The 22770-nt window shown below is 45.0% G+C and overlaps 1 protein-coding gene across 6 annotated transcripts; it reads left to right on the top strand.

Moving 5' to 3' along the window:
* Nucleotides 1-6710: 6710 nt before the first annotated feature.
* LOC120811751 (polypyrimidine tract-binding protein 2) lies at nt 6711-20208 on the top strand. Of its 6 annotated transcripts, none has more exons than XM_078096660.1 (14): nt 6711-6949; nt 7919-7946; nt 10193-10211; nt 11309-11481; nt 11774-11914; nt 12103-12258; nt 12328-12438; nt 12545-12743; nt 12875-12990; nt 14645-14678; nt 15255-15347; nt 15987-16203; nt 18113-18190; nt 18974-20208. In XM_078096660.1, the coding sequence occupies exons 1-14, from the start codon at nt 6942-6944 to the stop codon at nt 19101-19103; spliced, it is 1503 nt and encodes a 500-aa protein (XP_077952786.1). In that variant the 5' UTR covers nt 6711-6941; the 3' UTR covers nt 19104-20208. The 6 variants fall into 6 exon arrangements, with proteins under 6 accessions (XP_077952786.1, XP_040023262.2, XP_040023261.2 ...); XM_040167328.2 differs by having other exon boundaries at nt 12545-12755; XM_040167327.2 differs by having other exon boundaries at nt 10193-10253.
* Nucleotides 20209-22770: the final 2562 nt, after the last annotated feature.

Below are 22770 nucleotides of genomic sequence, written 5' to 3'. Positions count from 1 at the left end.
CCTTCTCATGCTCTATTTTACGCACACTTGCGTACAAGACCCCCAAATACTCCTATGCTTGTGGCAGTGAAGTATGTGTTAAATGGTCATGTGGCCGTCCTGGTCGTTGCTGTTGTCCGGTGTTTTGAAAACCCACTTGGAACCATTTGGTACTGGTGACCCAAACAAACACATCAATCAGCCGAGTGACATAGACAATGTTGGCACAAATGATCCAGCGTCAGCAGCTTCACTTCACAAAAAAAGCAGTTGTTTGTGTGCGTCCTCCACAAATCCCACATAAGTCAGAACTGGTGTGAAAGCCTCTGTGCCTCCCCTGTCAAAAGGAATGAGTTCGCTTTGAAAGTAAGTTACGGGTTTGACCAAATAATGTTGGAAAGTCTGCAGCGCTCACTTCTCTTGTTCTGCCGCTCTGTGCATGTTTTTTGTGTGGAAGGCCTTCGAGGAAACAGGTCAATCCCATATGATTAGTTATGCAGCACAGTGTCCAAGCACATACAATTTACATTCTGCAATGCATCACAATCTGTAAATGTTTGTGATATTCGTGCTGAATACACTTGCATAATATCACATTGGCATTCTTCCTCTGTTCCCTGCAAATGATGGATTGCTGAAATACATGTAGACACAGAAAAATGTGCTTTGAGAAAAGCTTTTTAGAATCAATGTTTTTTCCATGAAGTGTCAGCTTGAAAATCTCCACGAGAAACGGCGGGGAGAAAAGAGATCAGGCGTCACGAGGGCGAAGTCGTCAGTCGCCTGGCGCATCTGTCAATCCCCCATGTCACCGGCGGCCATGTTGGCGTTCTGACATTTCTGACATTCGCTTTGTGCTGCCTCTTTGGATGGGCGGCTTTAGTCTACGGCACACTTAAACACACATACACACACACGCACGCACGCACGCACGCGCGCGCGCGTACAGGCAGGCATGCTGTCACTCCGAGGGAAGAACTGGAAAGGACAAAATGAGTGAAATCAAAATGTCATGCTTGAGGTTTACTGTGAAACATGAAGGGGAATTGTGTCTCTTTAGCTCACAGGGGTGCCGCCGCAGTAATTTTAATAAATGGGTTCTCCGAACCTGCAGAAAAACTCATTCGCCGACGAATTACATTTTATTTCCCTGCCGGTTGCGATGACACAAAGGATGTTTGACAACATTACTGTTTTTCTGTTTAAATGTCTCAATTTGAAGCACGCTGGGCTAAATTACAAACCGTGCATTGGCAATGATGTCCTACTCGGGGAGCTGCGCTATAGCCTGCTTCCCGCCTGCTTCCCGCCTGCATGTGTGATTATCCGTCCCGTGGATGCATCAGTGTCCATATCAACTCGCACTCAAGGATAATGTAGCTGATTAGAGGTGGGGATATTGAGCAGTCAATCATTAAGGCCCAAAATATATTTATATTTATATATTTAATGGCTTTTGGGGTTTCTGTACTTCAATCAGCTCTATTTACCAAACGTGTTCTGTGGACAGATCAATGCTTTCATAGTTACAAGCAGGGCTGTAATGGAGGGTAAACGCACGTAAACGCCGTTTACACACCTCTGGAATTTTGGAAATAGCGTTTACGCACCTCTAAATAGCGTTTACCCACCTCTAAGTGGCGTTTACGCACCTCAAATAATCCGAAATAAACTTGGTGTAATTTTAAAACAGCTAAAACTACGTTTCCTATTGTTGAACATATAAACGCCGTAGTCTGAATCATTTTCATCTGCACTGTATTACGGTCTGTGAGCATCCAATCAGTGCCATGCGGCTGCAGCAGCGGCACCAATCAGGATCCAGGAGGTGTGTAAACACATACACGTTGTGGATGAGCCTGGTGGTCCCCAACCTTTTCTTACCTCACGGACCGGTTTCATGTCAGACAATATTTCGCGGACCGGTTGAGAAGGTCCAACGGGGGGGTGTAGTAGTCATTGAGGGCGGAACGACCGACGGGGGAGGGGGTAGTAGTCGCGCGCTCTGTGTTCGCTGGTCGTGCACGGTAAAAGGACAAGAAAAACGCCTGGTGACGCGCGCACATAATTAGGGGTAAATAAATATATAAAATAAAAAATATATATAAAAAAATATATATAAGCTTTCTGTGGTGCGGCCCGGTACCGGTAGGGGACCACTGGATTAGCCTGCCTGCCTACCTGTTCGGAATGGATTACCGCCGGTAATTAGCAATGAATATCAGGCGATATTTGAAGAGACCATCGAGTGCTCCCACTCCCACAGATGCCCGCAAAAGGCCTCAAGTACAAAGTAAGACTGAAGAAGATGAAGTCACGTTTTTAAACGTTGTTTTGGTTCGCACAACATCGCATTAAGACGGACAAACGCTATTAATAACGTGCTTTCAAATACAATGGTGCAGGTAACAAGGCAGCCTTCCCGGTCCCATCTAAATAGGCCTAATAAAATGAGTAATTATCCTCACGCATATTGCTGCAGATTAGGCTAATTCATTGAAACATTGTCGACAGATTATGTGCAAGACAGTTAGACATAGCTAAGAGAAATGCTAAGTGAAATGTTTTAGTTTAGCTATAGAATCTTCCATTTTCGCGGTCAAGGTCAACCTTGACCTGCAACCTGTGCAAGGCAGGACCTGACGTGGAGGACAAGGAGGCCATTTGGGCACTACTGTAAAAAGGAGACTCCGCATGTAATTGTGTTGTTGTGTTGTGTTGACATACTTTTCTTTACTGTTTTCTTAAATTTAATAAACTACAAACTACTAACACATTTATTCATTGTCATTGATTGTATATAACTTTTACTGATAACATAATGCGATATAGCCAGGACAGCCTTACAGAGTCGCGACGCTTTGAGTTGCTTCGCATCGCGTCGAGGTCTGTATGTTCACAAAATTCAGAGTTTACCCACCTCTAATTTTACCACTACAGCACTGCTTACAAGCTACTGATTCCGTTGAAAAATATCAATAGGCTACTTACATTTTATAAATGAGGCTAAGGCGTAAATTGTCAGGAAGACAAGCTGAACAATCCTGTTCATACATCGCTGGATACTACATCAGCTGATTGGGGGTCAGGACCATTTGAAATTAGCCAACCATGAATAGGCACCGTGTTCTTAATCCAAACGCATTGCGGTCAAACTTTAAAAGGTGTCCTCCCTCCGCTGCTGTCCGTCATCTCTGCGTGCATTCACCCCTCCTCCACCCAGACACCTCCATCAGCAGCAAAGATACGCCCGTCATAGGATTACAGCCACTTTCTGCACCACCACCAGGGTCTGGACTCCAGGGGGGAATATGTTTTACCCGACCTCGGATTATTTTACGTCCAATCACCAAAGAATATGCACAATTTACATGTATTCATGTTAATAAATTCAAAGAAGTCTCTTCTGATTGAAGTACAGATGTTGGTGGCTGCGTCTCGTCCAACAGCTTTTATACTTATATAAAGTTTATATAAATTGCCACCGTGGTTTCAACTCAACAGAATAGAGTTGGAAACATCCACTTCTACGGTCCTCTTCCTTTCTGAAAGTGAACTGAGTGTTTTAGTAGTTTAACCTTCAGCTAAACCTTTGTGAATCCATCGTGGTGAATCTTAGAAGCTGGAAAATTAAGTCTTAATGTGTAGTGTGTACCGAATGTTCAGTTCGGCAGCATTTCATTTCCCCTTTGCTTGCTTTGTTCTGTGGAGGACTCCCTATTTAATTGGCACTTATTGGAAAATATGGAAAATTCAAGTGGTAAAGTATGCTTCTGTCTGTGGCAAAATACGTCGGAGGTGATTGAAGAGCTCATTTTAGCGACCCTTTCCCCTACTTAGCCACAACACATTGTTTGTCTCAATATCCATTTGACAAGCTTGTTTTGTCCCCCCCCTCACACACACACGTCTCCTCCTTTTAATAACAATATGTTTCTTGATTTGTATCTGTGGTGCGGCGGGCCTTGCCCAGGATGTTAGTCCACTGTTATTTCCTGTGCAGCTAGCAGCACTGATAAACGGCAGTGATTTTCGGAGCGTTTGACAGTTTGCTTATTTCCCTTTCGCTCAGAGGGCCCCTCATCAGCTAATTTCAACTTGGCAGCCTCAGAGGCGCAGGTCTTTGGGGAAATGTCATTTTTAATTAAATCCCAGGTCCTTTAAGATAAGCAGTTAGGCGTTCATTCCACCCAGGGCGTGACGTTGTCGGGAGCCCAGGAGCATGACGCATGTCTGTCAAGATTCATCACTATGCAAAAACTGCCCCTTTTTTCCCTCTTCTGCAGGAGGAGTCGCCAACTGGCCATTTAAAGAAAACATCACTGGGTGTTATGGCGTGTGGAGAAGTCGTGAAGTGATCATGATGTTATAAGGACATTAAATATGATTAAGTTATGGGAGGGGCAAGAATACTTGTGTAATACATATCAAGAAGGCAATTCAAATGCTTCACCTAAAACCATTAAAAGCATGAAAAAAAAATTAAAACGTTAAAATTAAAACAATGAACAAACTTAGGATGAGAGTTTATGAAATAAATACTAGTAAAGACATGTAGGAAATTCTTTCTTAGGACTCTTTTGGGTTCCCAGAACCAAGATTCTATCCTAATCTTTCTTTAGTCCCCTGAACTAAAGGTTTAGAATGCAGCAGCAAACGGAAAGGTGTTCAGTCTGCTGAGAGTCTCGGCAGACCTGCAGCTTTCTGTGAGTTTGTTCCAGATGTGTGGAGCAGAACAACTGAAGCTTCTTCTCCGTGTTTGGTTCTGAGTGTGGGAACAGAAAGGAGACCCGTCCCAGAAGACCTGAGAGATCGGAAAGGTTCATAAAGTGGCAGGTCAGACATGTATTTTGGCCATAACCCATCCAGAGCTTTATAAACCAACAGCAGGGGTTTAAGACTTTGCCCCTCAGCTTTCCCGTTTTCGCTCCATTGTTTGTGAGACTTTACTTATAGGTTCAGTCTGATTCCCTGATAAATAACAGACGGAGGCGGTTTGAGACGACCTGGTGAACCCAGTGGTGCACTTAGCTGCACAGATGTTGGGAGTTGGAGGAGACCAAAAACAGAGCAATGACGAGAATGTTGGATTTATATTTCAGAGTTGGACACAAACGCCACTCCGACAGCTCTGTACATGTAACACCTGGTAATACTCTTTTGTATTCTCTTCATAAGGGATCAGTAATTAAATGTTGATTGTTACGCTGCCCACAAGTGGACAAAGACATTTTTTTTTCTTCATAATTCCATGAAATCACTTGAAAACATTTTTTAAGACAGCTGTAAAGCCACAGAGCAGAAGCAGTGCAGAGTTTAAAACGTGAAACCAATCAGACTTTCTGTATAGGACAGTAAAGCAATATCCATGAGATAAACGCTAAAACGTACTTATTTACATAGTAGGATGCCTAGTCCAGTTTGCGTTCAGTAGCCAATCGACGTGATCATTATCTCCCAAATGAGCTTGTTCCTACCAGCTACAACCATACGGTTACATTATCTTGTGGGTTACTGTTACGTTCCAGCTCCCAAAAGGGAGGGGAACATGACAACCCACTGCTCCGGCCCACCGGTGCCAGCAAAAGGGGTATGGAGTCGCGGTGCGAGAGAAGGACAAACACCAGAGACAGTATAACGCTTTTATCTAACAAAATAAATACACATAAACAATAACTGTCTGGAAAAAGGGGAGGGCTGGCCGGACCAAAACAAAGAAATTAACAAAAAGGTCCCCACCCCTAACCTGTACTAACCCCCAATTGAAAACACTCTACCTGACACAGGGTCAAGGCGCCCTAACCAAACTTACAGGTGGTGGTCCGCTCAGGTCTAAACTGGTGTTTCTAGACAGAGAAGTAAACCTACGGGTGATGTATACCCCGGGGTAGCTCTAAATCTACTCCCCACTCCCTGTGAACAAAAGAGAAAACAAATAATTAGTCAAATGACCCAAACAAACAATTGCTCCCTTCTGCTGCTACACGTTTCCAAAAGGAACACAAGTTATCTAGCGAGCATGCAGCGCCCGAACTGGTCCAAAACTGGGCTTTTTAAAGATCCCAGCCAGCTGCAACCACTGACGAGGGGGGTGGAGCTCCGGGTTCCAATCCTATCTGGAAAACACACACACACACACACACACACCCAACTACAAGTAATCCCCGAATTGGAATCATTATACGTGGCGTAACAGTTACATTTCCTGAATGTTGGTGAAGGCAGAATTACTTTTCAGCACATTCATACTCTATACGCCCTCTTTTTTTGACAGCAGACATTTTGGAGGGAAAGCTCAGTTATTGACATTAATGCTGGCTCTGTTTTATTCATGTATTAGTAAGTAATGACACAGTATGCAGCATGCAGAATACCAGTAATGGAATTTTGCTTTAGTGTTTACACCAATGCTTTTTTTAGGTCAAAATATCTGCTGAGAAAAACATGCTATTTGACTCGTTTTCCCTTTGGTCTGAACGTACATAAACAGGTTTACAAATAAAGAAAACCAATATATATATATTGAAATATATATTGAAAATCTAATAATAATAATGTAATAATATATCACATGAACTGACCATAAAGGTTACAATGCCATATAATAAAACCTCAGTAATAGTTGTATAATTATATTTATTTATTCTTAAAAATGCTGGTTTGTTCACAAATATGAACCTCTTATCAGTATCAGGCTCTTCGATAAGAAACGAGGATCAGTAATAGTATTTATGTCCCAGTTTACCCAATAGACTCCGACGTGGGAGTGCGCTCCGGCCGCTGTAACTGTGGATCAGTGGATTCGACCTTTTCCGTCTATATCCGCCATCGCATCGTCTTGCCTCCATTTTATTCTTGTGTGTGTGTGTGTGCGCGTGAGCGTGTGTGTGCGCGCGCAGTGTCGGTTTAAACTGGAAAGAAAACAGGACCGAAAGCGGACGCACTGAGATATTTCTACAGAAATGGACGGGTAATATTTCCCGAGCAACTATATACGCCTCATTTAACTGTATATTGAGATAGTAGTTACATAATACCGCGTATATGAATGCGTATTGTTCGGAGTCGTATGCTTGTTAACGTGTTTCCATAGCCACGCGCTCTCGTCCACGGAGCAAGTGTCTAATGTTAGCATGCTAATGCCCGCTGTTATTTAACGTAGCAGCATTGCTGGTTATATCACATAGAAATGCGTGCTACCTATGCCGACGTGACAGCTGCTAAATGTAGCCCTCCGCAATAGCAACATTATTTTGCTGCAGTTGCTAACGTCAACGAAGCGGTAAAGGCAGCTAGCAACCCGTTATGCTAACTAATGTAACGTTACAGTAACGTCGGTCCTTTGTGTTGTGGCTAACTAGCTAGCTTAGCTCACCGACATGTATGGGATTCTTCTGACAAAGCAAATTTAATTTGCTTATACTATAATATCATTATTATTCTATTTGCCCTGGCTTGAATTGATATTTACGCCTCGACTACCTTGTTTTCGATAGTAACCGTTGCTATGACGTTAACTCCTGTAGTGAAGTAACGTCAGTTAGGCCTCGCGTTGCTGTTTAGTCCACTCGGGTGGGTCAGTTTAAGTCCACTGGTGGACATGAAGCGAGATGTCAACGTTAGTTGAGCATCGTGTTGGTGTGTGAGGGGTTTATGTGTGTTTACCGAGGGAGTGTGAATGTTATTCTCATATCTAAGGTCACCGCCTCCTCGCAGCATGACTGAGTGTTTCCGACTTGTCGGTGGAGAGACATTCGTTTAAAACCAATTGTGAAACAACATTTATAAAAATAGCTTTCATAACACGTCACTAACTCACCAACACTTAACGGTTTTGTATGCAATTGTTACCCAATAATTATTTGAAACAGGCACCATAACAATGATATGTGTTTATATGTATTACATTTTGAACAAATGGAAATTGTTTCTCTTTCAGCCTCGGTGACGTTGCAGTTGGAGTGAAGGTGAGTTTTCTGTCTTGTTTTCGCGCTCAGTGATCATTACACACTGCGGCTGTGGTCTTTAGCTACTCTCTGAAATAACTTGCTTGTTGTTTGTTGAATACTGCTGTGGTTGGTCCAAACAAACACATTCCACATGCGTGGAGTCCTCATTTGAAAGTAGAATTGTTTTTGTCCCAAATATTCTCCCACACTCTTGGGAGTGTCTGGTTGCTGAAATGAGATCATTCGGCCTGTTATTCAGCGCTGAAGATGTCGCTACGCCGAGACTCGTCCCATTAGTTCAACAGGACACGGACGCCTGGCTGGGGTCAAATAAACGGTCCACACGCTGCTGAACTACGTTCACAGCAACAACGCCACTGCCGACTTACTGCCCGCCCTCCCCGCCGCCTCCTCATCTGAAGGAGTTTGCTGCTGGTGTAAAACATTAAAGAAGTCTATACTTTGGAGCTGCAGTGGGTGATGATGGATTGCGTGGGTAATGCGGGTTGTGCTTGTCTCTCCTTGCTCCCTTGTCGTGCAGGCTAATGCGTTACTTTACATTACTACATTTGACGTTGGCTGGACGGCGACCCGCGCTCCTGACTTTGGCTAATGCACGTGGCTTTTCTTTTTGTAGCCATTGACGTGCATTGTGATTCTCGTGGTGCTGCGGAGGCCATCTCGCACGTTGCTCGGGCCAAAGTGAATCACCTGACGTTGATTGTCCACGACGCGTTGGACTCGAGTTTGATTACCGCTATCTTACAGCGCAGACGCTTACTGGTGTAAAATGTTTGTTAAACTGTCTGATCCCATCCAGAATGTAGTAGTTACATTTATCTGACAGCCATAGTTACATTGCAGATTCAGATAAGCAATAGAGGAATAAATCCTAATGGATATTGTTTAATCAATAGGGCATTATTGGAATATAAAATATTGCCACCGTTGCCAGATATTTCAATAATATATTATTCTCAAGTAGGTCATTCTGCATTAAGAGTAGTTTTCAGTATTAAGTAGTATTTTTATCCTGTTTATATACTTACTTGAATGCCAGTTTATCTATCCTACCTGTTATTAAAACAATGTGCAATTGAACATATTTTGTATATAAAAACCAGTTTAGTTTTCTCTGTATTCTAATATCTCAATTCTACAAAAGGCCTAAAAATCAGCCCTCTCACCTTTTTATTTAGTATCACGTTGCTCCCTCTGTCACTGAGCAGATCACCATTCACCTTTAACTAAATTAAACCGTCAACATTTTTACTAACTTAAACTATTTTGAAGCATCAGAAATTTTAAAGATTTTTAGCGCATTTAGAAACCACCAACTCTTCTTTAACGTCATACCAGCATTGTAAAGCGGCACCAATCCGATTTGTGGGAAACGTATGTTTGAGCTTTATAGCATCAGAAGGGCTTTAATGAAAAGGATTGTGCTCGCGTCCCCGCTGATCACCCAACCAACCGCTTTCCATGTGTGAGTGCTTCGCTGCTGTGGCTTTCTAACCTGATTTGTTGACTGCCTCCTGCATTTCCGTCTGCACAAAACAAAGTTAAAGTCCACTCTCGACGGGAAACGAAACAGTCATAAAACCCAGATTCCGCCGTAATGGAGGGTCTTTGTCATCCCGTTTATTTCATCAATATTTCAGTGCAAAGGCAAAACTGAGAGCTTTGCCAGCTGTTGGGAGAGAAATCATTTCTTGCATTGTTGCAGCCGCTGCCCCGTGTGCTCACGTCGTTAGCCGACGTCATCAATCCATTTGTGTGGCGCCGCGGTAGCGGGGGCCTGCAACATCTAGTTTACAACAACCATAAAGAATGCCAGTGACACAAAAGGAATCACTTCAAGTGTAGTCAGACTGAAAGAAAGGGGGTGTGCGTGTGAAGCCATTATAAAGTTGTGTGTGTAATGGGTCCCTAGCCAGGTCCCCTCCTCCTCCCATCAGTCAGCTTTAGGAGCTCGGGGCGCCATCGGCTCCAGCGAGCCTTCTGGGACCCCGAATGGCTCACGATGAAATGACACATCTTGACATTTTAAATTCAGCAAGATTAAACCCACACCCAAAGAGCAGCGGCAGACTGCTCCTCTCCGGTTTTATGTTCCTTTCCACCTCCTCCTCTCCTTTTGTCCCCTTAAACTGTCTTGGGAGACCTCTGTTTTATGGTTGTCTTTGAGGGCCCGTCTCGACAATGGAAACAGTTTCCTCTATTATTTTACCACCGATCCTGACCGTCCGTCTTTCTTTCCGCAGAGGGGATCAGACGAGCTGAGTATGTACAACAGTCCCAATTCTGGTGTGAGCAGTGTCAGTGGTGAGTTTGTTACAACCCCCTCACCCCCCCTTGAATGGGGAGGGGGCTCCGTGGAGTTTTCTGCCATTAGTTGTTGGCAGACGGGATGAAACCAAACAACAACACAAATCTGTTTGAAGTGAAAGTTGAACCCTTTTCCCCGTGGGAGCTTTTTTGTCCATGGACCCTCACAGCAGTACAGGACTAAGTCCCCAAAAATGTTTAATGCAATGAAGAAACCGCGGTGAGACAAACAAGTTGGCAAAAATCTCAATAGATGTCATGTGTACAGAATGAACAACGTGATAGTAAATATCTTTATATCAGTGAGTAAGATACCGTTGGCAGGTGACTGCAGCAACGGGTATAATGAGTAGAATGATAATGAAATCAGCAACGTTTAACTGAAATGTCAGGAAGGAAGATTGATCCACGGAAACCTGTTATGACAGAAACCACAAGGATTCCAGGGCAGAAGCAAAGTTCATGAATGGGACATGATTTTATATATCTGTGAGAAAGAAGAGGAGCTCAGTGCGTCACTACCTGGCTCAGCTATAGACCGGCTGATTCTTGATCCCCTCTAACAGCTGTATTTTGGTTGAGAGGTTGTTTACATGGACTGATGTCCACGTGAGCCGTCGCTGTCTGCCGTGACGTTTTCACATCAGCCGAAGCCTCGGACATGGCCGAGGGCGGTAGCTCCCTCGAGTGCTTCGTACAGACTCCAGGCCTCCACTTCGCCAGGCGCAGACACAAGACACATAAAGCATCTCTGCCAGGGTGGGGGCACCATTCCCCCAACCAACGAAAAACCGCTCAATGAGCCACACGTATTCCTTCATCACCACAATGCAGCGCAGTCACACACACACACACACACACACCTACAGGCGACTTCACCAATGAACCGAATCCCCAGAGCACGTCTTTGGGCTGTGGGAGGACGCCCCCACCCAGGTAGAGAAACCATGCAGACTCCACAGAGACGCCACGGGGGGATTTTGAACCCAGGACCTTCTTGCTTAATTGGTGCAATTAATCAATGTCGCTCCTCACATCCGCAACTCTTTCAGATGGGGCTTCCAACGGCAGCGACAGTAAAAAGCTGCGGGTGGAGGAGGCCCCGCCCTCTCGCGTCCTCCACATCAGGAAACTGCCCAACGAGGCGTCGGAGACCGAAGTCATCGCCCTGGGCTTGCCTTTTGGCAAAGTCACTAATATCCTCACACTGAAGGGAAAGAACCAGGTGGGTGGACACGCGTATTGGTATTAAGCACAGAACGATCGTTCGGCTACAGTTGGATCCTTTTTCTTTTTCTTCCATTCTATTACACAGCAACTATGTCCAATCTTCATCCATCTCCATCTCCACGTGCAGAATACTTGTCTGATCTGGCATACGCGTTGTGTGCTCTGGCCCGTTTGTTTGAATGTGTCTGCTACTTGCACAGAAGATTAGTCGTGCAAAGCGTCACTTGGCACAAGTCGCAGGGAACCAATCAGTATTTCATTTTTTTTATTATTTTCACTTGTTCCAGGCTTTCTTGGAGATGGGGACAGAGGAGGCGGCCATCACTATGATCAACTATTATACCACTGTTACTCCTCACATCCGCAACGTCCCTGTGTTTGTTCAGTACTCCAATCACAAAGAACTCAAAACCGACGCCGGCAATCAGGTGAGACCGACGGACATCTTTTCATTTGTCAGTTCTCACGCTATGAATACACAGCTATTCCATTTAGATGATGGAATGCCGATGAAGTAGGTTGAAATAAACCTTTTATTCATAAAATGAATGCTGTTTTTGAGTATTTGGGAGGCACACACGGTTCTCTGGTGATGACGGCGTGTGTTTGCCGTTAGCGGACCCAAGCGGTGCTCCAGGCGGTGTCAGCGGTCCAGTCCGGCGGCTCGCCCAGCTCCGACGTCCAGGAGGCTCTCGCCGCGGCCTCCAGCCCCGTGCTGCGCATCATCATCGACAACATGTTTTATCCCGTGACGCTGGATGTACTGCAACAGGTACGCAGCACAACACAATATCCACCGTTTGTACCAGATTGTTTTTGCTAAAGAGTCTTTTGTCTGCAGATTTTCTCCAAATTCGGCACGGTCATGAAGATCATCACGTTCACTAAGAACAATCAGTTCCAGGCTCTTCTGCAGTTCAGCGATCCCATCAATGCGCAGCAGGCCAAACTGGTACCCGCCGCGCCATGCGTCTCCATCACTCTCCTCATCGCGTGCGTTGCTGTCCCAGATGTGACATCTGGTCTCTCTCTCTCTCTCTCTCTCTCTCTCTTGCCAGGCTCTGGATGGCCAGAACATCTACAACTCATGCTGCACGCTACGCATCGACTTCTCCAAGCTGGTCAACCTGAACGTCAAGTACAACAACGACAAGAGTCGGGACTACACGCGGCCCGAGCTGCCCGCCGGCGACGGCCAGCCCAGCCTCGAGTCGTCGGTGGCCGCCGCCTTCAGCAAAGACTCCAACTCCCTCCTGGGTAAGATCCCAGGTAGATCACGCTTTTCTTTTCCTCCCTCTTGATTGTGTGGTTGCTTTGTGCCAACTGGTTGAGTTGAAGTGAAGAGCTGCTCTCCATTCCACGATTGTCTCTGCTCTACTTCCCGTCAGGAGCCCTGAACCCGCTGAGCGCGGCGGCGGCGGCTGCGGCTGCTGCAGGCAGGGTGGCGCTCGCTGGACAGGCGGGGTCCAGTGGGGTCCTGCTGGTCAGCAACCTCAACGAGGAGGTCAGTAACACGGCTGCGCACACACACGCCCCAGTCAGACCCCATCATCTCATCCATGTTCTTTTTATTTACTTCTTCGTGCTGCCGTTTTTCATAGGAGACCTTACGGAGGACACAACTCTATTCACGTTAATAACGTGTCCTTATTTGCTGTATTAGGCTGTACTGCTTGTACATTGCTGCTGTTATTTTAGACAAATGTCTGTGTATCAGAAGCTCCTCCCACTCCTCTTTGAGGATGTGAGGGTGGAGATCAGTTTCTCTGGAAATATCTAAATTAGAAAACCTTCCCGGGTTCTTTTGTTTTTTGTCTGACATTTACTGACCATTTTCAAGCTCAGAGCTTGTGCATTTTCATTTGTCCTCATGGTCACCAATCACTGGGCAGTCCTAGGGGACACACAAACCTTGTTAGAAGAGAGAGAGACTGGACCTGGTTCTTCCAGTTAGTCTTGAGATAAAGAAAGAATCAAAAGAATTGTCTAACCTTTGCTTTTCTTTACATACCCAGAGCCTTGCTGATTTTTGTTTTGTTAAGCTTTTTATGAAGACTCAGTATGTCCCTGTCAGGGAGCAGGAGAAGGGGTCTGCTGCTTCAAATCACCCCCCAATGTTCTACCCTTCCTTCTCTTGTCGAACTGTATCTAACTCGGCTAACTGTCTCTCTTCTGTTTTTCTCTCTAAGCTCTGCTCACCTCTCCTCAGCTCATTCTGTGGTCCTCCTAACCTGGGAACCAATACCTGCCTCTCTGAAACGCTTCCTCAGTCTTTAATCCCTCTTCCTCCTCCGACTTAAAGGGCATCCAATATGTCTCGCCTAATGTCTCTGTCTCTGTCACACAGTATCTCCACTTAGCACTCGCTGTCTTTCTTTTAGCCTTTGTGACCACCGTGTTTTACACAGGCGGCGTTCACATCAACTCTTGCATGCCAAATTTTGCAGCTTAACTAAATTTGAACTGCATGGACTCTTAACATAACCCACCCCCCCTCCCCCGGCCTTCCACACTCCTGCAGTACCATCGCCCCTGAAAGGTGCTGCATGCTGTTTTCCTCCGATGGTTGTGACTTCTATACTGCTGATTTTGTTATGATTTTGACATGTTCCTTTGCCCCCCTGGGGACGTCCTGCCAACGTTACTTGCTGTATTTTGACTAAAGAGAACATTGTCTCTGAGCAAACTACCTGCATTATTCCAGTGTACTGACCTATATTTTATTTTTTGCCCCCCCCCTTCCCCCTGCCCCCTCCCCTCCTCCTCACTTTTTATATTTATTTGTTATTTTTCTCCCCATTTGTATTTGCTCCCAATTCATCTCCTTCTCCTGTCCCCCCCCCCCCCCCCCTCCCTTTCCCGCTCAATTTACCGTCCCTCTCCACTCAACGTGCTGGTGGGACTTTTTAATTCATCAAATCCCCCTTTATTCTTCCCCCACATTGATGAACTCCCACCCCTCCCCCCCATGCCTGCTTCCCTACTTCCCTACCATGACCCACCACCTCCATCACTCTTCGGGGGGGAAACAAAAACCACCATTCCTCCTACCTACCTCCGTTCTGGATCGATCTGTCCATCTCTACCTCCGCTCCGCTCCGACTCTTCTACCTCTCTACCTGTCTCACGCTGCTTGTTGCTCTTCTCTCCCTCTAAAGATGGTTGCGCCCCAAAGTCTGTTTACCCTCTTCGGTATGTTATCGTTAGCTCTCTCTCTCTCTTTCTCTCTCTCTCTCTCTCTCTCTCTTTCTGTCTCTTTCTTTCTCTCTGTCTCTCCCTCTCTCTCTCACATATATCCATTCTGTCTTTGAGACATTTGTTATTATTCTTGTTATTATAAATACAATCTTATGTTTGCGCACACTAGCTTGTTTATTCCTACGTAGTACACTTAGCCCCGCCCCCCCCTGTTTATTGGTTTGGGTTAATGTCGCATACTTTGCCATAAAATTCCCTACTCAGTAATCTGTTAATGCACGGTTAAGTCAATACGTTTGCATGCTGTTTTCTTATATGTTGTATAGGCATCCGACACAGCATGATAGCTTACCTGTTCAGAGGGTGTCTCTTCTCTCTACCTGTTCTCTCTACACACCTCTCTCACACAGCTGTAAAGTTCTTGTGTGTTCTCTGCTAGTCTCTCTTCTGTGTTTCTTGCCTTGTTAAATATCCTTTGCCTCCAGTGCTGACTTTTTGTTTGTTTTTTTCTAACCATCTGCTCTCTCTCCACCTTCACCTCTCATCCTCCCGCCTGCGGCTCTGATGCAGGGGTGTACGGCGACGTCCAGAGGGTGAAAATTCTGTACAATAAGAAGGACAGCGCTCTCATTCAGATGTCCGACGCCAACCAGGCCCAGCTAGGTGAGCACACCTCAGCGTTGTCTGCTACCAGTGTCTGTCCTCGTCCGTCCTTAGATAGGCGTAGGCGAGAGAAGGGCTCCCCCCTGGACTGGTCGCCTGTCAATCACAGGGCTGACGGAAGGAAACCAAGTGTTTTTAATAAAAGAAGGAGTAGACTGGTTCTATAATAAAAGTAACCTTAAAGGACTTATGTTGTGAGCACTTTAGAGAAAATGAAATGAAACTAAATGAACATGACCTATTTGAAGGGGACGCGGCAACCCAGCCCCCTAAGAAAGTCTTTATTTGTTTCCTCTGCTGCTCTCGGCGGCGTTCCGCCCTGATGGGCAGACCAGGGAAACACTGGGCATTCGTACCAAAATGTCAATCGCCTTATTTGAACCCGTTATTACTGTGGAAGTGATTGATGGGTCCGTTAACTTACAGTGGAGGCTGAAAACGGGCCCAGCTGCCACACTCTGGAAGGAGCTTCCCTCACCCAGTGTGCAAACCAACGTATCCATCAAGTTCCACTTCCCATGCGCTTAGTTTGAACTCTGTATGTTTTGTCATTGCTGCGTTGACAAAGGAAAGCCATTGAATGCCACATGTCAGGCAGCAGCATCCTCACCCCTGACCTTTCTTTCCCTGTGGCCAAAGCCATGAGCCACTTGAATGGCCAAAAGATGTACGGGAAGATCATCCGCGTGACGCTGTCCAAGCATCAGACCGTGGCGCTGCCTCGGGACGGCCTGGACGACCAGGGCCTGACCAAGGACTACGCCAACTCCCCGCTCCACCGATTCAAGAAACCCGGCTCCAAGAATTTCCAGAACATCTTCCCGCCCTCTGCCACCCTCCATCTCTCCAACGTCCCGTGAGTACCGGGTCCCTGGGAGGCTGTTTATTGTTGTGGATGCTGATCTCGTGACACAACGACCGCTGTCCGTTGGATTTCCCTCAGTCTCAGCACCGTTTGAGCACGGGACCAAAAAGAACATCTGACGTTTGGACTTCCCGTAGCGGGAAAAGCCAACGGTAACGATGGCTCGGGTTCAGTGAGTGTCCCATAGACACAGAATGTACAATAGCTAGTAGCCTCAATGACGTTTTTTTATGTAACACTTTCCGTCCGATGGCATACAGACGATATGTGCCCATATATGGTCTGTGAGGTACCAACACGCTCTGAACCAGACATCTGCTTGGCTTTGTGGAATTGCCGTCACTGTATTTTCATATACGATAATTAATTAACCATTTTGTGCCACTGATAATATGACAATATAATAGCATAATAATGCAAGTACGCTCTTTCCAAGAACAAAGAACATTTTATTTAGACATTAGAATCGGGGGGGTGGGAGGGAAATATATACAAATAAATATTAAATATGTTAACAAAAAGGTGTTGTTAACAAAAAAGTGCAAGGGACACGGAGCGATGCATGTGGGAGGGTTCCAGAAAATGTGGGGGGCCGGGGGGCTTGCTGGGGGAAACTGGGTGTGCAAATTTGAAACTGAGTCCACTTGTTTATCCTAACTGGCTCTAGATGTCAGGAAAAAGAACACTTCATAACACATTCATTTCTATGTAAAAGCGAATATAATATATCGCAGCACGATTTTTCCGATTCGGTCTCGATTCAGAAAAGTTAATAATCGGGCGAGATATTTTCTCACTCGCGGAGCGTGAACGTAACGAGGTTAGTCTCTGCTCGCGCTCGAAGGAGTTTTCTACGCGCTCGCTGTTTTTCTTTTTGACAGTAAGGGGGCGGAGCCAGTCACCATGGTCTCTACACCTAATTGGTTACAAACCCCGTCTTTGGATTGGCTGGAGTGATGCATTCACACAACTATAGAAGCCCATTTCCGCGCTAAAGAAAGGGGATAGAAAGTCTAAATTATGAGATAAAACGTTTTCAAAAAACAAACGCCCCCCTCCGGTGATCGTAGATGACAACCAGCTACAACCATCATTTACCATCATTACCGGCACATTAAGAGCAATGCGTCCAGCTCGCAGACCGGTCCGTCAGTCTGAATCTGAATATCTAATAACTTTAGCGAACTATGGAGGAGCCTGCGCACATCTTACCTCATTATTTCCATTTTCCAAAAAGTCGATCCGTATTGAAAGTTTGCAAGATATTCACAGATTTGGACTTTTTTCCGGTATTTTACAAATACGGACCGGTCTGAGACTAAGAGCAGCTTTTTCTTCATTTAAAAGAAAAATGAATCTGTTTAATATTTTTTTTTACGTAGGCTACTTCCATATTGTGTTGAAATGCAAGCTGCATTGTTTCTTGCATTGTTGATAGAAAATCATATTTGTGACAAAGATTTTTTTTCTCTTATAAAAAATTAGAGAAGGTAATTCATCTGTTGATTTTCTTTAATTATCAAATAAAGTAGGAAGTGATTAGCAACCTCTGAGTAGCAAACTCAGATTTGAGAAAATTTAGAAAATCGAGATGCATCGATAATCGTTTTATCAGTTTAGAATCGATAATCTGTTTAGAATCAAATCGTTGACCTCTGAATCGAAATCGAATCGTGAGGTGCCCACCCAAGAGATTCCCACCCCTAGTTTTTATGGTATCTTGAAGTACTTTGATTTATCCAGATTTGGTGAAATTGATTGATCTATTAAAAATACCTAAAATGAAGAAACATTGTATGGTAATGTTTTATAACTTGCTGAACTCAGCGTTAAAGAAGTGCTACTGAATGAGAAGCGCGCCGTGATCCGCCTGACTAACCTCTGACCTTTGTCTCAACAGACAAGATGTGACGGAGGAGGATCTGCGGCTGCTCTTCTCAAACGCTGGAGGAACTGTGAAAGCGTTCAAGTTTTTCCAGTAAGTAGACGGGCCCGACTGCATGTTCAGAAACTGCTGAAACCCCTTTGTTGTTCTGTTGTTTCTTCACTTCATGGGGATCGGGAGCACGGTTGGTCCGTTCGGATTGGCCCTCGCAGTCCGGCATAAACTTGACAATCGTTGTCCACCAATATTCCGTCCAACACTAAAATGTAGAGCTAGTGCAAAAATTGAATGAAGAACCATATTAATAGAAATTAGAGATGAACTATTTATGAGTTATTTAATCAGGATTATAAGACATCCCAAATGACCACATTAGTATCCATACAAGTCAAATCTCTTTCTTTATCATTTGAATTGTGTGTTTCTGTGAAGGGACAAAAACTACAATGACAACATTTTTGACTTGTGGTAGTTTAAAGACTTCAGAGTGGTTATATTTCTTTTCTTTTTTATCAGTAGCCGTGTGGACAAGCTGTAATAATCAAACATCATAAAGGATCAGTAGCATTGGCATTTTTTTCATCAGGCGTTCCTTACTCCAACTCTACAAATACATCATGCATACAACGTTGCTGACATTTTAACATTCAGCATAAGTTTTCTGCTACAGAGATGCTAATAAAATACTGTGGGTGAAGCCGGCAGAAAGGCTGCGAGGCTTTTCAGAGTGAGCAGCACTCAACGTTTAGCGTTTAACTCCTCCACAGTGAGCTTCTGGAGGAGCTTTGTACGAGGACCTGAGCTCACATTGGGTGCCTCCCTAGATGGGTGTCATGCCTAACACTGTGTTGTTGCATTGTTTTTTTTTCTTTTTAGGGATCGTAAAATGGCTCTGATCCAGATGTCCACCGTGGAGGAGGCCATCCAGGCCCTGATTGACCTTCACAACTACAACATGGGAGGAAACCAGCACCTCCGAGTCTCCTTCTCAAAGTCCACCATTTAGAGTAGATGGAAAAAAGCAATGTGAGCCACAGTTGTGGAGCTGGCGGTCAGAAACCTCACAGACTGTGTCCGTAGACGGGGGGCGGGGGGCATATAGAGTGAATCTGTTTTGTTGTTGGGGTTTAGTTGATCCTGCCTTTCTTGAGAAAGAGATGGACATTTTTGACATTCTTGAATATAAAAAAAAGAAGCAGAAAACAATTGTGTTTTACAGGTACTGGTTCCTCCCATCTATTCTTAACCATATCTCTGTGATTCTACGTCAGGGTAAAATATTGACATGATTGTCTCCTCCGAGCCCCCCCCAACACACACACACACACACACACACACACCGTATGATAGTTTGATGTCGATCAGTGTTTAACTCTATTTAGTTGAAAAGATACAGTACTTATGTGCCTTACTTGACAAAATCAACTGTTTCTACAGCTGGACATGTTCATTAATTACCCTCCTATGCTTTCGAGGCACATTGGTATTGGTAAATATTTTTGAGGGTTAGTCAGAATGTAAGCGGTTTGTCCTCTGAACTTTTACAGCTTTTTTTCATAACATAACAGAAAATAATCCTGAGGCGAAACGTAAGCTTCCCTTTGAATTCCGGTATTCCACAAGATCGGTCTCCCCATGAAGTGAACGTGGCTAGGAATGTCTTTATCCGTACGTATCTATTCCAGGAGGTGTTTATTTTCAGTGGCAACGGTTGTCTAAAGCATGTATGTTTGTGACTTGAGAAAGCGTTGCATGCTGTTGACCAGTGAGAAGGTGAATCCACTGTGATTTCTTTGTCATGTGACGGTTTACATCGAGAGGGCTACTCAGTTGGACCAAAGTTTCTGTGCCTTTTTTAGTGTTCCTTTAATTCATTTGAACTAAAAAAAAAAAAAAAGGATTTGAACACACTGATGCCCAGAACTTTAAGTGGCAAGTTAATTCCCCCAAAATGTTTTAAACTACCCAACTCTGACTTCAGGTTGTTTCTGAGAAGTAATACTTGTGTATTTTGATTTCATTTTCTACTAATTCTGATTTTATACAGTTCAAAATGTAAGGATTTGGTATAGTTCTGAAGAGGCACAATTAAAGGATGAATTATTTTCGAACAAGGGGATGTGTGCCTTGGTTTCCTGCTTTTTTCTTTTAGTTTTCCCTCTCATGGTCTCTCTGGTGTATTCTGCATTAGGTCTGTAGCATGCTTAATAAACTATTCTGTAGCTCCGCCTTCACCTCCTCTGTCTCTCACTCCTCTGTTCTGTCTGCTCTGCTCACTTCTGAAGCCATCTTCAGTCCCAGGGCGGGAAAGGAGCCACTCAACTAGAAGCCACGTTGATCCCTCTGATCGCACTAATTCACAGGACAAGTATATTTCTGTTGATGCGTTTCCCACCCTGCCAACTGACACGCGCTTTTCCTTGGATGTCTTGCTCTCCTCTTCTGGTATTTTTTTTCTTTTCTAATCGGTCTCTGCGGGACTCTTCTCTGCTTACAATCTGTCTGATCCATCTACTTGCTCTCTCACTTTTTTAATTGATTACTTATTGGCAGGTTTTATCATTTTTCCACGAGCTTCTACTCTGCTTCTGAGCATTATTCTGTAAAATCACCACGTATCATGATCCCTCCATGGTGAAATACCCAACCTGACAGCACGACACAAAAAGTTCATCTCTCCAGAAGGAACATTTACATGTGTTTAACCAGAGGTCCCCAACCGCCGGACGGGTCCGCGGGCCATTTGGTACCAGGCCGCACCATGAATACTTCATTACGTGCGCTCGCCCCTCTTGACGTATTTTCCAAGCGCCACCAAGCGTTTCCCCCCCCACGTTTACAATTGTCCTTGCTGCACACGGCAGTTCCGCCCACCAGGGGATAAAGCGCGTGACAACACATCGGCCAACATAGAAACCCCAGAACTCTTTGCTAGCATTTGTTAGTGATGGGAAGTTCGGATCGTTTTACCGACTCAGTTCTTTGAATCTCGTTCAGTAAAATGAACGGAGGGGGAGTCAGATAAATTCCTGCATTAAAATAATGTATCATGACAGTCTGTATGATTTAAAGTGATCATTCATTTTTACACTAGCATTCAATTATCACGGCATAACTATTACACTGAACTCTTAAGTACAAAGAAGTTAAAATAACGAAACCTGTAATTATTACTTGTGAAGGAATATCATTCACGTCTTACTAAACCTAGCCACGCGAAAGTGAACAAGGTAAACAAATCCTTTCTGTTTCCTCTTCTGAGCGCAGGTCACGTGAAAAATGATCCTAAGATTCGTATCCGAAGACCCAGTCAAGATGAACGAATCATTTCTGTTTTCTCTACCAGTGCTGAGCCTATGCAGGTCACGTGAAAAATGATCTAAAGATCTGTATCCGGCAGATGAACGAATCGTTCACCTCCCGACCGCGTCTTCGGGTCATTGTTTCATTTATCTGCCAACCGAGTTCGGGTCGTAAAGAGGAGACTTGGAAAACTGGGCTCACATGTCATCGCTCAGCTTCTGACTCCCAACATCACACCTCAAGTTGATAACCGGATAATATCTATGATATCTGCTGGACACCAGACCCCACATGGTGCCTGTGGAGTCGATGAGATGTTCCATCCTTGCGTATACACCCAAAAAGACTTTCTACCTTCTGGGTTTATTTTCGTGGCTTTGGGGAAACCTTTTTGGGGCTTATGTGGGAGACCCATTTCTGTAACACCGCGTGTGTCCACTGGGGGAAATCGCAAGGCTGAGCTGTGGTGCTGGCTCCAGTTCTTATCATAGGGGGTTCTGTTGCTTGATCCCGATCAGACATTAGCTGCTCCATCACGGTGGTGCCTAAGAAATCCATGAATTTCTGTTTTAGAAGGTTTTTCCTCATCTGAGACGTTCTTTAAAAGACCCTTGCAAAGCAGCCGGTCCGGACTCTCTCTCCCCCACATTCTGACGCATTGATCTGATCAGCTGTTCACAGACATCTTCAACACCTCCCTGGAGACATGCCACGTACCAGCCTGCTTCAAGGCCTCCACCATCATCCCTGTTCCCAAGAAGCCCAGGATCACAGGACTCAATGACTACAGGCCCGTCGCCCTGACCTCTAGTCATGGAGTCTTTGAAACATCTAGTCCTGTCCCACCTGAAGACCCTCACCAACCCCCTCCTGGACCCCCTGCAGTTCACCTACAGAGCCAACAGGTCTGTAGACGATGCTGTCAACATGGCCCTTCCCTTCAAACTCCTGCATCTGGACTCCTCAGGATCCTGTTTGTGGACTTCAGCTCTGCTTTAGTGCAGTGCAACGAGTGTTGCACGGTGTATCGGTAGTCATTGTGAGCTTTTTTACTACTACAATGAGAGCGCACTCACTGTTCTGCTCTCTGTCAGGCTGCCTGCACGCATTGACTGCGCAGCTCTCACACATGCAACATGCAGCCGTCACTCACAGCGAGTTATCAGGGGAAACGTGTCCTCATGTAGCAGACTGCTCACCCATAGGCCTATACAGCCCAACACGAGTAGCCTTAGCCTAGCTTAGCTCGGGTGACCAGACGTCCTTTTACCCGGACACATTTTTAGGTCTTGAAAAGAGGACGTCCGCTTTGTCTTGTGTTGCACTTGCTTGGTGTTTGACTGTGTTTGGAAAATTGTTGACTTGCTAGT

This window comes from Gasterosteus aculeatus, chromosome 21 (genome assembly GCF_964276395.1).
Source record: "Gasterosteus aculeatus chromosome 21, fGasAcu3.hap1.1, whole genome shotgun sequence".
NCBI classification, from domain to species: domain Eukaryota; kingdom Metazoa; phylum Chordata; class Actinopteri; order Perciformes; family Gasterosteidae; genus Gasterosteus; species Gasterosteus aculeatus.
Note: the sequence above shows the minus strand (reverse complement) of the source record. Positions and strands in the feature narration are given on the sequence as shown.

What these genes read in the sequence shown, in the direction of transcription:
- LOC120811751 (XM_040167326.2), top strand. An exon ending in ACGTTGCAGTTGGAGTGAAG is followed by an intron (nt 7,947 to 10,192) that starts GTGAGTTTTCTG and finishes TTCTTTCCGCAG; the next exon opens with AGGGGATCAGACGAGCTGAG. An exon ending in AAACCGACGCCGGCAATCAG is followed by an intron (nt 11,915 to 12,102) that starts GTGAGACCGACG and finishes GTTTGCCGTTAG; the next exon opens with CGGACCCAAGCGGTGCTCCA.